Source organism: Monopterus albus, unplaced genomic scaffold (genome assembly GCF_001952655.1).
Source record: "Monopterus albus unplaced genomic scaffold, M_albus_1.0 scaffold23.1, whole genome shotgun sequence".
Lineage (NCBI taxonomy): Eukaryota > Metazoa > Chordata > Actinopteri > Synbranchiformes > Synbranchidae > Monopterus > Monopterus albus.
In genome coordinates this window covers 1,007,689-1,022,930 of record NW_018127903.1, presented here as the reverse complement: position 1 = coordinate 1,022,930, position 15,242 = coordinate 1,007,689, and the positions used below count along the sequence as shown (strand labels likewise).

General features: G+C 39.4%; 1 protein-coding gene across 11 annotated transcripts in view; it reads right to left on the bottom strand.

Annotated features, from left to right (window-relative positions):
* mctp1a (multiple C2 domains, transmembrane 1a) overlaps positions 1-15,242 on the bottom strand; it is a 116,752-nt gene that overhangs the window by 66,013 nt on the left and 35,497 nt on the right. For 10 of the 11 annotated variants that reach the window (XM_020594329.1, XM_020594332.1, XM_020594333.1 and 7 more), the window contains exon 2: positions 13,155-13,275. In XM_020594329.1, the coding sequence (XP_020449985.1) occupies positions 13,155-13,275 (121 nt within the window). Of the gene's footprint in view, positions 1-13,154; positions 13,276-13,771; positions 13,850-15,242 lie in introns of those variants that run through there. The other variant, XM_020594336.1, reaches the window with a different exon arrangement.

The window sequence follows — 15,242 nt, the reverse complement described above, 5'->3', positions numbered from 1 at the left end:
TGTCTCATCAGCTCAAGACAAGGTCTCGCTCTATCATTAGCAAGAGAAGAACAGCACAGCATAATGACTTTGCTGAGGCAGTGAAGACATTATTGGCAAAGTTCACATGGGATATTTTGTCAATGAAAGAAATAAGTAAAAAAATGTTTGATAATGAAGAACAAGTGATTATATGGATATTATACAATTTTAGACTCTATAACATATGTGTCAAACTCAAGGCCCGCGGGCCACATCCGGACCGGCGTAGAATTATATGGCCCGCGAGATCATTCTATACCTTTTTTTTTTTTTAAATGGCCAGGCAATATGAAGCGACCTAGTGTATGTTTGGTTGCACATATCTGTGTGAGAAGCTGTTCTCTGTGATGAAGATTAACAAAACATCACACAGGAGTCATCTCACTGATGAACACCTGCAGTCCATCCTGAGAATCTCCACAAGGACCTTACCCCAAACACAAATGAACCTGTTGCCAAGAAAAGATGCCAAGCATCCAGCTCTGACAAAATGGCATAAGAGCAAAGAAAATGGAATGTTTTAATTTATTATTTTAACTTTTAAGCACAATCTTTATATTCAGGTTTTTTTGCAGCATGTTCATATTTTGAATTTGTATAATTTTGACAGGAGATATTTTTATGGAAAGCAAAATATTTTAAGTTATATTTTTATTATTGTATCCTGTCTGTTTCGATTCATATTTATATTCAAAAAACATTTAGTTTGTTCAATAAATGTTTATCTGCGACCTAAAGAGTTTTGGCCCCTGTGTGATTGAGTTTGACACCCCTGCTCTATAGTATTCAAAATCATAGTATACTCAATAATTTGTTATTTCAGTTTAGCATGAAAGTTTCGTTCACAACACTAAACACAAAAGTATAAAATCTGCTTTGTCTGGGTAAAAACTGCTGATGTGATTCTTAGCTAGAAGCAAGCTTTGACGTGAGAGCAGCAAAGCACAACTGGCCTGCTGGGAAAAGACTTCCACAGTCTCAGACACTCATGTATACCAGCAGAGCTAGGAACACACATACAGTATACAACCTTGACATATCGCTACAGAACAGCTGTAGCAAGCAGACATAGATGACAGGAAAATAAAAAAGAGGAGGAGAAAAGAATGTCTGGGATGACAGTGTGTGGTTTAACACAGTAAACACAAAAGACAATGCAGAATTCTGTGAACACAAGCATGGAATAAATATAAAGGAACGAGTTTGCTTTGAAAATAAATGAAACGCACAAGAACATACTTAATGAAATCTCTGAAGGCAAAAGAGAAATGGTCCCATGTCGCAACATGGAGGCAGAAGCCTTTTATCTCTAAAAACGCAGCAAATCACTGCCTTTGTCCCACCAGGTCGACATCCCCAGACACACATCACTGGCTCAGTCTCTGCATTAGTGCAGTGCCAGCTTTATGGTGCCATAAACACTCACAGGATGAAAAGTATAAAAAGAGAAATGCTTGTACTGTGGGTGGGTGGTGGCTGAATATGAGCGAGTGTAGGTACAGTACAGCACTTGGAGTCATCACAGGGGTTCTTTCTTGGAAATCAACCACTATATATACACATGACATATCATTTTTAAAAGATTTCCCACAGTTGTGTAAAGTCCATCAAAGTGATTTTATATCTCGTGTAAGAGCTGGTGGGTGGACAGGTCAATATGCAATGGGTATAGTAAGATCAATAAGCTTGAGAGCAATGAATAGTGGTTGTCTGGAAAGCTGGGAATCATAACCCTAAGTCTGATGGATAGGTGGATCCTAGATGTTTGTCCAACTTGCAAATAGATGAGTGTGAAATTTAAGTGTTGGGTAAGGGAAGAACTGGTATAAGGAGGTTATGTGTTAATACACTGATAAACTGTCAAATGTAAGGAAGAAATGAGATTTTACTGTTAAGTGGCATTAGGTCTGATGCTTGTGGGCTTAGGTTTGCTCTCTTTTTGTCCCACTCTCCATGTGCAAAGGCCACTGTAGCCAATGTCGAAACTTAACGAGCGTTACACCTCATTTTACCTCTAAACCTGTGTGTTTACACATTGTGCTTAAATGCCAATAGTCGAGGTGTGAAGATGCTGACATTTAACTAATCATGGGCAACAGATCTGCGAGGACCCAGCACCTCCCCCTCACACTCCTGGAACTTGATTTCAGTACTGGCCCCTGAGGGGTGCCAAAATTTAGCTCCCAGAATGCACCTCTAAAGCGGGCGCACGGCAGTGGAAAACAAACAAAACCCAGAAGAAGCGTTACACGGCTTAACATATTTTGGCTAGTTCCTATGATGGAAAAAGCCTGTTTCAGACTTTTCTCTGCTGAGAGGTCCTTCCTGGCTGGGTCTTTGAAATGACTTTTCATGGTTTGAAAACTGTTTCTTATAATCTTGACTAGGTGGTAGGCAGGGCTAATTTATGGACCATATCTTGATAACACAGAGTAGAGAAGCTAGAATAACAGAAGTGCTGTAAGTAGCAGACTGTCATGGATGCAGGTAGCATAGCTGAGAGCCACCACGCCCTTTCATATTTTCATGTCATTTACAGGCATCAAACATTGTCTAAAATTTAAGTTTATGCACCTTTAAATAAAAAAGTCAGGTCAAAAGTCAGGAGAGGCAATAACCATGTGATCTCTAACAAACACTAATAAGCATGTTTTTATTGGTCAGATGTCACGTACAGAAGCTCACTGTTCAGGAATGAAAAGGTAGGGCCTAGAAGCCAGGTAAGACCAGTTGACTCTTGCAATTCAGGTTCAATTACTATCTGAAAACCAGGTGCTAAAGTTGTGTGTTGTATACCACATAAGTTTCAGGGCATAGTGTACACAGCACCAGGCACAGACCCAGTAAACCCTGCATCTGGAACAAGGCCTTTTCTTTGCCCCGTTCTTAGAAGCAAAAATCCTGGATTTCCTGAATTTCAGTATAAAAGATATTGTTAACGTCCTAATCCTCCTTTATGTAATAACCTCTGGGTCCACTGACTGGTCAGTGAGTGAGTGAGTGAGCAAGTAAGCGAGCAAGCGAGTACATGAGTGAGTGATGAGAAGCTGCTAAGAACACAATGAGGTACTGAGTGGTTTCTATAAAGGTGTTAATCTATTCATCTTCCATGATGCTGGTGAAACCAATCACCAGACACTGTAATAGTAGCTGAGAGCAGAAATAAATGTTTGAGAGGACCCAGCGGTGCACTCAGCAGACTCTAAAAGCCCCTGATAGTCTTGCTGTTGATAGCTGTTCTCTGTCTTCCTGACAAGCAGTTGAAAACATTCCACCACACACGCACATCTTTTCTGAGGACCTAATGGACAGTAGCCAAAAAATACTGGCCGCTGTCTGTTTGCCAGTAAACCAGGCTCCGCTGCCAAACACCTGAGGATGCAACATGCTTAAAAAGCACAGTATGTGAACCAAATTAACAAAACCCTAACTGAATGATCATTTAACACTAACGTTAACACAATATTTAGAATACTGGTGGGTTTTTACCACTGTAACACTGACAGCATCATCACCAAATGAAACTCAGTGTGGTACATCAACTGCATCAGAGAACAGAAGTAGGTGAACACTGCCCTAAGGATCATCGGCACTCATCTGCCCACCATTGAGGACATTTATAAGAAATTCTGCCTGTGCGGGGCGAAAGGAATCTTCAAAGACGCCTCTCAGCTTAATCATGGACTGTTTACCCTCCTCTCGTAAAGCAGGCGCTACACGTTACTCAGTGCCCACACAAACAAGCAAACAGTTTTGCCTGTGCGGCGTTGTCCATATTGAACTGTTGAGCTGTAGAACAGTCACACTGCATGTAGCCCTGCACTGCCTTATTTGTTTTGTCCACAATGCAGTTTTGTACCCCATAACTTGAATAAAACTTGCACTCCTGTATATATTTGGTTTTTTGTTGCACATACTGTACTATAGTATATCTACAGTGGCAAGAAAAACTATGTGAACTTCATGGTTTTCTACATTAATTTGTCATAAAATGTGATCTGATTTTCATCTAAGTCGAGTATTGACAAATATAATGTGCCTAAAATAATAACACAAAAAAAATGTCATCTTTCATGTCTTTATTGAGAACAACCATAAAAACCTCATAGTGCTAGTGGAAAAAGTGAACCCTTGAGTGAAACACCTCAAAAAAGCTAATTGGAGTCAGGTGTTAGCATACCTGGAGTCTTGTTAAAGAAAATGAGTTTGGTGGTGTGGACTAGAGCTACTTTGACTGATAAAAACCACTCAAACCTTTTGAGTTTGCTCCACACAAGAAGAATATGCTTATGTGAGCCATGCCTCACCAAAAAGAGCTTTCAGAGGATCTACAATCAAGAATTGTTGATTTACATAAAGATGGAAAGGGTTACAAAGTGATTTCAAAGACTTCACCAGTCTACAGTTAGGCAAACAATCTACAAATGGAGACACACAGTGGCTACTCTACCAAGAAGTGGGCGCCCAGTCACTATGACCCCAAGAGCACAACGAAGACTCATCACTGAGGTAAAGAAACAACTGGCTAACATCTGTGTTCATGAGTCTACAGTACGTAAAACATTGACCAAGCAGGTTGTCTATGGCAGGACACCACGAAGGAAGCTGCTGGTTACTAAAAAGAACATCGCTGCACGCCTGAAGTTTGTGAAAGAGCACATTGCCACTCTACAGCGGTACTGGCTAAATGTTTTGTGGACTGATGAAATTAGGATTGAACTGGATATCATGATGAAAACATCATCCCAACCTTAAAGCTGCATCAGGGCCTGGCCAGCTTGCAGTCATTGAGAGGAAGATGAATTTCCAAGTGTATCAAAAAATTCTTCAGGATAATGTGAGAATGTCTGTACGTCAGCTGAAACTCTGTAGAAGTTAGGCGATGCAACAGGACAATGACACAAAACACCGGAGCAAGTCCACAACAGAATGGCAAAAGAAGGGGTTCACCAGTTATTAACTCCAGGGGTTCACTACCATTTTGAATGTTGAATGAGTGTGCTCAATAAAGACATTAAAGATCAGAATTTCTTTGTGTTATGCGTTATTATTTTAGGCACATTATATTTGTCAATACTTAGATGAAGATCAGATCACATTTTATGACAAATTAATGGAGAAAACCATGAAATTCCAAAAGGTTCACATACTTTTTCTTGCTACTGTACATGTGTATACTGTCATATGTTCATATAGTCACATCCATAAGCATTTGGACAATGACACAGTTTTCATAATTTTTCCTCTGTGACCACAGCAAATTTGAAACAAAGCAATGAAGATGTTATTGAAGTACAGACTTGCAACTTTAATTCAAGGGGTTTAACAAAAACAAAGCATTAACCATTTAGGAATTAGCCATTTTTATACATAGCCTGCATTTCACCTGCTTTGTATCACCACATCACTTATTTCAAATGGAATTGTATTCAACGTAATACAGGACACAGATTTACAAATCACTATTTTCAGTTTTAAGTTTACATACTTGAGTTGTACTCAACTCTAACATGTTAGCATTTGAGCAAACAAACTTTTTATAATAGTTGGGATTGATTTGCTAAAAATGTCTGTTTGAATATAAGTAGCTTTTTACTTTTATTAGTAATTCCCCTCACTTATTACCAGGGCAATGGGGGCTCTTAGATTTGTATGCTGAGGGAGAAAGACTGCTGCTGCTGTTTAACTGGCATAATATGAGTGAGAGATCATGTTAAGTTATTTAATAAACAGTATACGAACTTGATGTTAATGAAAGGTTTTTGTTATTGACTGCTGTGTGAAAAATAATGGCGATACAGGCCTGTGTCAGAAATTTGCTGATCAATCTCTTTTGTCAGAGGTTCACACTGACGTGTAGACTCATTAATTACTCTGCTTCCCCCTCTTCATTATCAGTCTGTAGGTAATTATTACACATTCATGATCAATAGGTTTCTGTGTCAGTACAGGGCAGACGAAGAGTGCTGAATTATTTAACTGATATATGGACTTGTAATTACATTTCTCCAGAGGACAATGTGATATTACCTTCTAAAAATAAGTATTTAATAAGAAAAAGTACTACCTCGTTGTTTTAGATATTCCAGTAGGGTATGTAGGATGGTATGCAGGGGATGTATCCTCAGCAAGATACTTGTTCCTGTGAAATTACTCTAATTGACAGTCCAAAATGTATAACAGAATCTCTTAGCAGCTCTACAGACAGTCCTGTACACTGTAAAACATGATACAAGAATCAGCTAGGCAGAGTTAAACTTATTGATTCTGAATTCAGTCCCTACCCACACAGTCACTGGGAGCAAAGTTGTCTTTGTACCGACTTTGGTACAAAATGGCTTCAACAGCTGAATAATGTTCATGTCAACAGAAGAATGGACTGGATGATAAACCACCTGCTGATAAGCAACAATGCATAATGACATAAGGAAACCAGTATTGTTTCAGCATACTGTACCTAACCAATCAACTGTAAATTTTTCAAATAAGACAAAAATCAAAGTGACTTATGAGAAAAATCTGACTTAACCAAACAACAACAATGTATATGTGCCTGAAGGCTCAGTTTTTTGTCCAGTTATGAGACACTTACTCTAACAGTGCAACTGCATATGTTAGAGGAAACCGTATTTGTCTCATCCCGCAAATGACGGAAGAAAAATATAATCCCCACCTGTCACTTAAAAGAAAGGACTACATCACTATAAAGTGAAAAAAAAGAGCAGCACTATGTTAATATCATCCCAGTGTTCATTCTGCACTTTTGTTTCTTCTTGAGACTCCCTGTATTACTGGCATATAGTGCAGGGACAACAAGAGTTCACACTGTATGAGACAAGATATGAGAAAACGCAAGTTGAAAAATGCAGTAAAGCTGCCCAGAAAACCCTCAGTCATTCTTGAGCTGCAATCCACAGCTTCAGATTGTACAGGCGATTGTGTTTATGTGAGTGAGTTCCTGGCCTGTGTGTATAGTGAGAACTGATTGATGGTTGCAGCTCTGGAGGCTCCCATTACCCAGAATGCACTCTGCTCAAGAGGAGGCATAGGATAAGGTGGCAAAGACAAGATGGGACAGTGACAGATGGGTTACAATTACCCATGTATGCCTCTGCCCCTTGCAGCTTTGTGCATTTACCGCAAATGAACCTTCACTAGCGTGCAACATGTTCTTGCTGCAATAAAATGTAAAGTGAGAAATACTATAACAGTAATAAGTCTTGCTTAATACAGCCAAGTTGAATGTGCAGGAACAAAATAAATCACGCAACTGCACAGCATGTAGAAGAATAACATGGGAGGTGAAGAGGGAACATGAAGGAGAAACAACAGAGATAACACTCCAACAGTGGTGTCAAGGTCTGGCTCTCTCACTGTTTTCGCATCTTAAACTGTGGCAGACAAGATAATTAGGCTAGATGCAGTTTCAGTGGTCTCTGGTGTGCTTTGAGGACTAATCACTGTAAACCTCCACACTAATATCAGTCCTTTATATACACACACAGGCTAGCAGACACACACACATACTGTATGCACGTACTATATAATGAACACAAAAAGTACATGCAAATGACAGAGGCTACAACCAGCTAGCTAGTAATTACTTACTGTAGTTCCAGAGGAATGAAATTACAGTTGTTTCTACTAGGGCTGTGTGAGGACCTGGAGTCAGGCTATTGCTGCACCTAACCAGCTCTAGTTTACAGACAAATTACATCTAGTCTTGATTTAGCAATTCACTGTATTACATATTAAATCTGCAGTAATATGAGATATGGAAGTTCCTGTCTAAACTATGAACGTATAAATGACCAGGACAGAGCAGCCTATTTACTGTAGGTCATCTACACACCTAAAGTAGATGTTAAAGTTGAAATACATGACAGAAAAATCTAATGTATAATAAGAGAAGCTGATGAAAAATAAATGGCAGCAGGTAAAATAGGATGAGATTATCCAGAGGAGGGGAGACAGTAAGCAGCTTGCAATAAAGTAATGATGGGATGCAGCCACACCACACAGTATATCAGAGTTGCATTCTTCGGTGTCTATCACGTTCATAAATGAACATGCTGGTTCAATTTTAACAAAAAGCAACCTCTGTCTGACAAACACTAATATGGGTTAAAAGTTAATGTTTCTGTGGTCATCCGCTGTAAACGGACCACATTTTTAGCTCCAAAAATGAAATGACCACTCCTAAGGGAGAAGAATCTAATGTATAGCTGAAGAAAGTAAATAAAAACCATACCTGATTGATAATGGGACAGTAAAAAGACACCAGGTGGTAGAAATGTGTATACTGGCACATACTGCCACATATTGGCATTGTACACAGGTACATCATTCACATTTACTTATTTACCCTGTGTATACTGTATACCTGGGACACATTACTTACTCTTATTTTTATACTTTTCTCTTGTTTTCTTTATACACTTTTCCCCTTGTATTTTAGTCTTATACTTTTACACATTTCTTTACCTTGGGTGCTGTGATTTTGGTAATCTTTGCTGTTGCTACTGGATACCTGAATTTCCTTCAGGATCAATACAGTATCTATCTATCTGTCTATCAGGAGTCCACTCATCTGTTTCAGTGCTATAGAGGGACCATTCAACCAAATGCTTTAGAAGAACTTTGAAGCATAATGCATTACAAAAATAATACTAATATGGTAATTTTGAAAACCTGGACAGCTCAAATTGACTCAATACTCCAGAGATAAACTGGACAAACATGTGCTGCTCCATATTTAGAAGCTCTTTAGTTTTAGAAACTGTATCCAAAAAGGTACAGTGACAAAGGTGGAATATAGCCATTTCAGTTTTGTCAAGATTTAGCTGATACCTAGTGGACACATACTGTAGCTATAATGTGGTCATCAGTTAATACAGCTGCAGCAACCATGAGTCAACCTCCACTCCAGATTTTTATATTAAGCTATAAGACTTCCAGTGTGTTCATGTGCTTTGAAGTTGTTTTTTAATTGCACTGAACTCACATACTTTTCTCTAAAATTCAAGGATCAAGTCAAAAGACAGAACATACAAAAGGCATAAAATGTTAAATATGTGCATCCTCCACACACAGGTATTGCCCGATAGGAAGATAGGATGCTGTGTCAGGTACTACACTACGGACAAGCTTCACCATGTGGTGCCTCACCCACACAGAAGTACCACAGGGTTAGAGACAGAGGGCAGTGTGTTTTCATCTGAAATCCTCTACAAAGCTGCAGAACCTCCCCATATATGACAGTTACGACAAGGTTTGGACCCTGGGGGACACATATAGAACAAGGTTATCTGACAAGTTGAATTTGCTGGGCTGAGAGAGTAACCATGAAAAGGAAAATGCGTTATTCTAGGGCTGCTTTTGTAGTTACATAAATGATGAAGACTTTAGTTATGTGGCAGTCACCTTATTCATTCAACTTATTCATTATTCATTCAAGCATATTAATGTTAATACCTTTCTCCTTGCATTTTAAATTCAATACAACATTATCAGAGGTAGGTGTAAATGAACAGAAACGATTAGATGGGAAATCATAGAGTAGACACTTCTTCTGATTGTATACTGGTTTGACTCTGTACAGGCTGAAGAGAAACTCAACAATGCTGGCAAGTTGTAGTTGTATTAAAAAAGCTCCCAAATAGCTTGTCTGGTTAACACCAGAAAAGTGTGCAAGTGATATCTCTTCCCTCCTATCAGGCAACCTTGGAGGTCTGTGTACTGTGATGACTCAGCCAGATAACCACCAACCTCTGAGTGCCATATGGAGACAAATGAAGAAACACTGGTCAAGTGTTGAAGAGATAGCTGATGGGCGCATTTTCCTAAGCTGAATTTCCCCTACTGTCACTAATATTTACATATATAATTACAAAGATTTTCAGGCTTAACACCATAAAATACCATCATACATTAAGGTAGAGACAGTGTTCATATACACTGGCTTGTCACTATGTCATGTCAATGACTGCACTGAGTTCCTGGCTTGTATTCATTGTCTACCATCTTCTGTAAGCAATGAAGCCCCACAGACAAACTGACAGCACCTGCAGCTCAGCAGAAATGCACATGTGCAAGAGGGTGAGTTTTTGACAGCTGTCGACAACTGAAGCAGAGGCTTTTCTGTGGCCAGTAACGAGATGCTTACATTATATTTCATATGTAGTTTAATTTGTTGGAGTGCTTTAAGATAAATCCCATTTCTAAAGAAGAAGAAGAAGCTTTATTTTATCGTAATTGTAACATTGTGACACGTACAACGAAATTTAGTTTGGATTTGAGGGCCCCGGGCCGCTGCGTGCATACGCACCACCATCACGGGCAACTTGGGGGGTTCAATGTCTTGCTCAAGGACACTTCGACATGTGGACTGCAGCCACCAAGATTCGAACCTTCAACCTTCCAGTTGGGAGACTCAGGCGGCACAGTGCAGTATGACCTCACAGCAAAAACGGTTCTGTCAGCTTCCGCGCCCTGGGAACCTCACAGATAAGCAAGGTTAGTTAATAGATGGGTGGAACTGTCAAGCACACTGATTTAATAGAGGAATGTCACTGAAGATTTATTTTAAATTGTGCAAACACATCAACACTAGAAAAAAAGACCTGTCACCGTTGTAAACACATCAAACAAATGAAGATCATACTACAATTTACTGTAACAGGAGGGTGGACAAGTTGACTGGTGAAACTAAATGGTGAGTTGATTGCTGCATTACAGAAAGGAACTCTGGGTACAAATGCAAGATGAGCTGATGAATCTTCTGGTGTCTGGTTATTTACAGTACTGAATTATGGATGTATTATAGTTTTTAAAAAAGGCTTTTTAATTTTTCTAAATTTCAAAATATATAAAAAAAACACCAGCCCTAATTAATCAAGAAAGTGAGGAGCACTGCAAAAGTAAACAGCTGAAAGCAATGGTTTGGCACAATTTTATCTGTAATATCCAGCATTTTGCTGCCATTACGAATTCTACACCGTCAGTCTTTTTAAAATCACATTATTTGTATTCACTTTTCCAAGAGTTGCATGCTAATATCTCTTCAACTGGAAACATCTTTACTTGGCTGTGAGGGCTGTTCCATTTCAACTTCAGATGATCCCTTACCCTTGTTGTTTCGCTCAGTCACAAATAAAGCTCCCTTCATCACTGTCAGCTCCACAGAAGGGACATCAAGGAAAGACAATGTACAGTGGAACTCGATGCCCCTCATCCATGAGCCCCTCTCCCTTCTCCTTTTGTGTCTGGCTACCCAACCTTGTCTTGGGGTGCATATAACACTGAGGCAAGCATCAGAGCTGTACTTTCAGACTAATGTGTGCTTCTGTTAGCTTCTTATAACCCTTCACCAATGCCTGACTTGATGTTAGTCATTCTGTCTGTGTTCGGCTATAAACTCAAGGTCTGAATCTCCTGAAATCTGAGGTATTTCTGAAAAGATTATGCATTAAAATGTTTTCCTGTCAAAACTGGAAACTATTTGTGCCATATATAATTTATGTCAGAGCTTTTAGTGAATCAATACAGTAGGAGGACTAAATTGCTTCCACCATCAAACTACTTTTATCTGACAACCCAGATTTTCTCTAGTGTACTTGCCTGACACGGGAGCCTGGACTGATTGGTTATGGGAAAATCCCACCAATCCTGTCTGTCTCTTCTGCAATTTATCCTTTGCCTGATGTATGATGGCAGCAACATGTGAGTACCCCGACATATGTTGAGATTTAGCATCAACTGGTGTATATATTCACAACCTCTCTGAGCATTGACTGACATAAAGCATATGTTTGACCACTGACTATTAATGAGACATTATTGCTACTGAATTAAGTCCATACTACAGCCTGCTGTACCTCTCTGTAATGAGCTGTCTTCAGGGACTGAAGACAGGACAGGTGAGCTCTGCACCTGCCTGCTCATTATCCGGGTGGAGAGGTAGTCAGGCAAAAGGCATGGGAAAAAGCAGGGCAGCTTATTCAGTCTGTTGTCAAAGGTGACTGCTACGACCACTAATGAAACCTCGGCACCTGTCACTATCCACACCTCTGTCGATGAGGGTTTATAAGAAAATCTCTGGCCTTGCTCATTTTATCTGACTGGCCTTTCCACTATGCAAGACACAATCGCCTACTCAAACTCACCAAGAGCGTTGTGTTCAGTCAGCTTCCACAGTGGGCTTTGTCCTGCACTTAATGTGAGATGATATCTTTTATAGTGGTGCAAATAATAGATATATTTTTTCTTCCCACAATAAGTACAAACAATGAATTAAATTCATTGAGTTAAAGTCAATGAATTAATTCCTTCTGACCCCTTTCAACCATTTATGAAGGGCCACTCAGTTCTTTTTTGTGGTGTCTGATTTTGGTTTTTTTAAAGTTCCCAAATTATCACAAAATGTGGAATCCTGTGCAAAAGTACAGCTAGTATAGAACAACAAACAATACTGTTTAGCCTTTACTTAAACTAAAACCGCTGATCACACTGCCTAGAGTATATCACACTGGGTAGTGAAGAGGAAATCATGCTGTAGGATTTGGTGATATTGTACAAAAATACCCAGGAGGTCACACTAGTATCAACTTTCTTGGCTCCAAATGTGCCAATGTTCTAGCTGAACAGAAAGCCAAATTCTTTTCACACCTAGACACACGTGCCATATCACTCCATCTCACTTTACACAGTGAAAATGGAACGAGCTATGACGATGAGATTTAATAAAACCCGGAGTGAAAAGAGAGAGGAAAAGGAGCAAAATGTGAGAAAATTAAAAGTGTATAGAAAAAAACAGCGCCAAGAGAAATATTACACTGGCAAAAATAGGGGTATTAAAAAAATTGAGGTGGGAGGGAAAGATCTAGCAGATGAATAAAAAATAAAATAACAGTGAGGCTAAACATAAAACAGGTCAGCTCTTAGAGGATGATAGCATCCTGGGTGCTCCACTGCCTGTGCCAGTGACAAAGCAATTGAGAGAGGTGGACAAAGACCAGGATAGTGTGGCTTTAATTTGGTGGGATAGATAGAGGCTTGATGAAGCTGTTCGTGTCTCTCCACATCAACGTAAATGCCCTTTCACTAACAGGAACTAAAAAAAGCAGAGCTCATACCTGTCCGATCTCTTATAGCCAGGTTGCTCCCTCTCTTCAGGACAATATCCAGCTGGTACATGGCTGGACTGGCAGGTCGAGGTGGGAGCTCTGCATTACTGGGCCCCACTATGTTGATGCCCTGTAGAGAGAAGAGTTTACATAAGTGATCCAGACTAAACTGTTAATTTTATGAGGACAGATTTCAGGAGAAGGTACAAGCCCTCACAGCGCAAAAAGAAGACTTCAGTTAGGTCCATCTGTGTAGTCAGAAAGGAATGAACAAACAATTTCTAAGGGTTTAGCACAAGTTGAACCAACAATGTTCATGTCTCATATTTGTAATCGTCGATCATATACTGTAAATACACACGCAGTCATCAGACTAACTGGAGCATAATTTAATAACTTGTATTATAAACGGTTAATATCTTAGTAAATCTCTGACTACAACTTAAAAACTAATAATAAACTTCAGGTAATAGCTTTTTGGGATGTTGTTTTTTGCAGTCATATCACTCTGCCCTGAATAAAACTAAAGCAGAAAAACCTGCAAGAACAGACTGAAAAGGTAAACAGAGAAATTGCTATTGCCATATATTTAACCAGGCTGTGCTCTGAGATCCACTAAAGCTTACTTTCATTCTCAGTCTCTTGCTCATTCTCCAGCCTTCGTTTATCTCTCCTCCCCATTTAACAACTTGTGCATGCAGGCACTCCTGTCACATCTCCATAGCTTGGCTCGTGTCCCATCTGTTGGAGAGGAAGGGCTTTATGACCTAAAGTGCAACCGGGGGGGATGGACATGTGGTGGGTTCACTTCTGGGAGACTGCATGTAAAGATGAGTGACATGATGTCTATGGGTGAGGCTAAGAATAACTATAAAAAAAGAGCATAAAAATGCTAGTGGGCTACACACTAGCATAAAAACAACGCCTGCTAGAGAGGAGCAGGAGTGATCTGCGCACAGCTAAAAACACAATCAGGATGTAAATGGTTTGATTTGTCAGCTCACAGCTGTATGCCTCAGCCAAACAGTCAAGTTAGAGTTCACATGCATGTAGTCAAGGCTTTGAGGGAACTTAAAATATATTAAGTGCATTTTTGGCAAAAGGGAAGTTGTCACTGTATTGACATGTATGATTCTAGTGAATAATTTCCACTGTGAAACATGCTGCCTTTACTTAGAGGCTAGCTTTACAGAGTACAGAGGACTGACAGAGAGCTTTGTCACATCGTGCAACAGCCACCACCTGAAGCTCAATATCAGTAAAACCAATGAGCTTATGATGGACTACCAGAGGAACACGAGGCTCCCAGTTCTGGTTGTCATTCAGGGAGAGGAAGTGATCAGCTCAGCCTTGAGACCAAGTGGACATTTGTGCCAAATTAAAATAAATCCCCTCAAGACATTCCTGAGTTGTAACGTTCACAAAAATGGGACAGACATATGGACAGACAACATAATCAAATCAAATCAAAATTTATTTATATAGCACTTTAAAAACATCTGGTTGACCAAAGTACTTTACAAGGACAGGTAAGAACTAAAATAAATGAGATCAATACAGGAATAAAACAAAATAGGAACATAAACATACAAATTACACAGAATGAATAGTTAAAGAAGAAAACATCAGACAATATTATAAGCCAAAGTGAATAAATATGTTATAATAATGTCTTTGGGAATGGCTGCTGCCAGTGCAAAGGCATAAAAAAGAGAGAGAACATCCACAAGGAGACTCCGTTAAACAATGTCATCACAGTATACATTTCTTAATGAGGCTGGTGTAGCTTCTCTTGCAATTGTTAATACCGGTTCCCACCAAAATCATGTCTGACTTTCCTAAAACACACACTGACCTCACAGACTGATCTTTTATAATGGTTTCTATGAAAACCCTTGTATGGTGGAGTATCAACTTTTAAAATGTGCATCTTACCAACAAAGTTTCTATGTTCCATGTTAAAATAGTACAGACTTTTTAACACAGTGCTTTAAACACTATATTTCTGAAAGTGGTGCTGGTGAAATATGACGGTGCAGTACTGTTCTTCCACTCGTTAGGAACAGTCCTGCACTGAGGCTACAGGTTAATAACTGT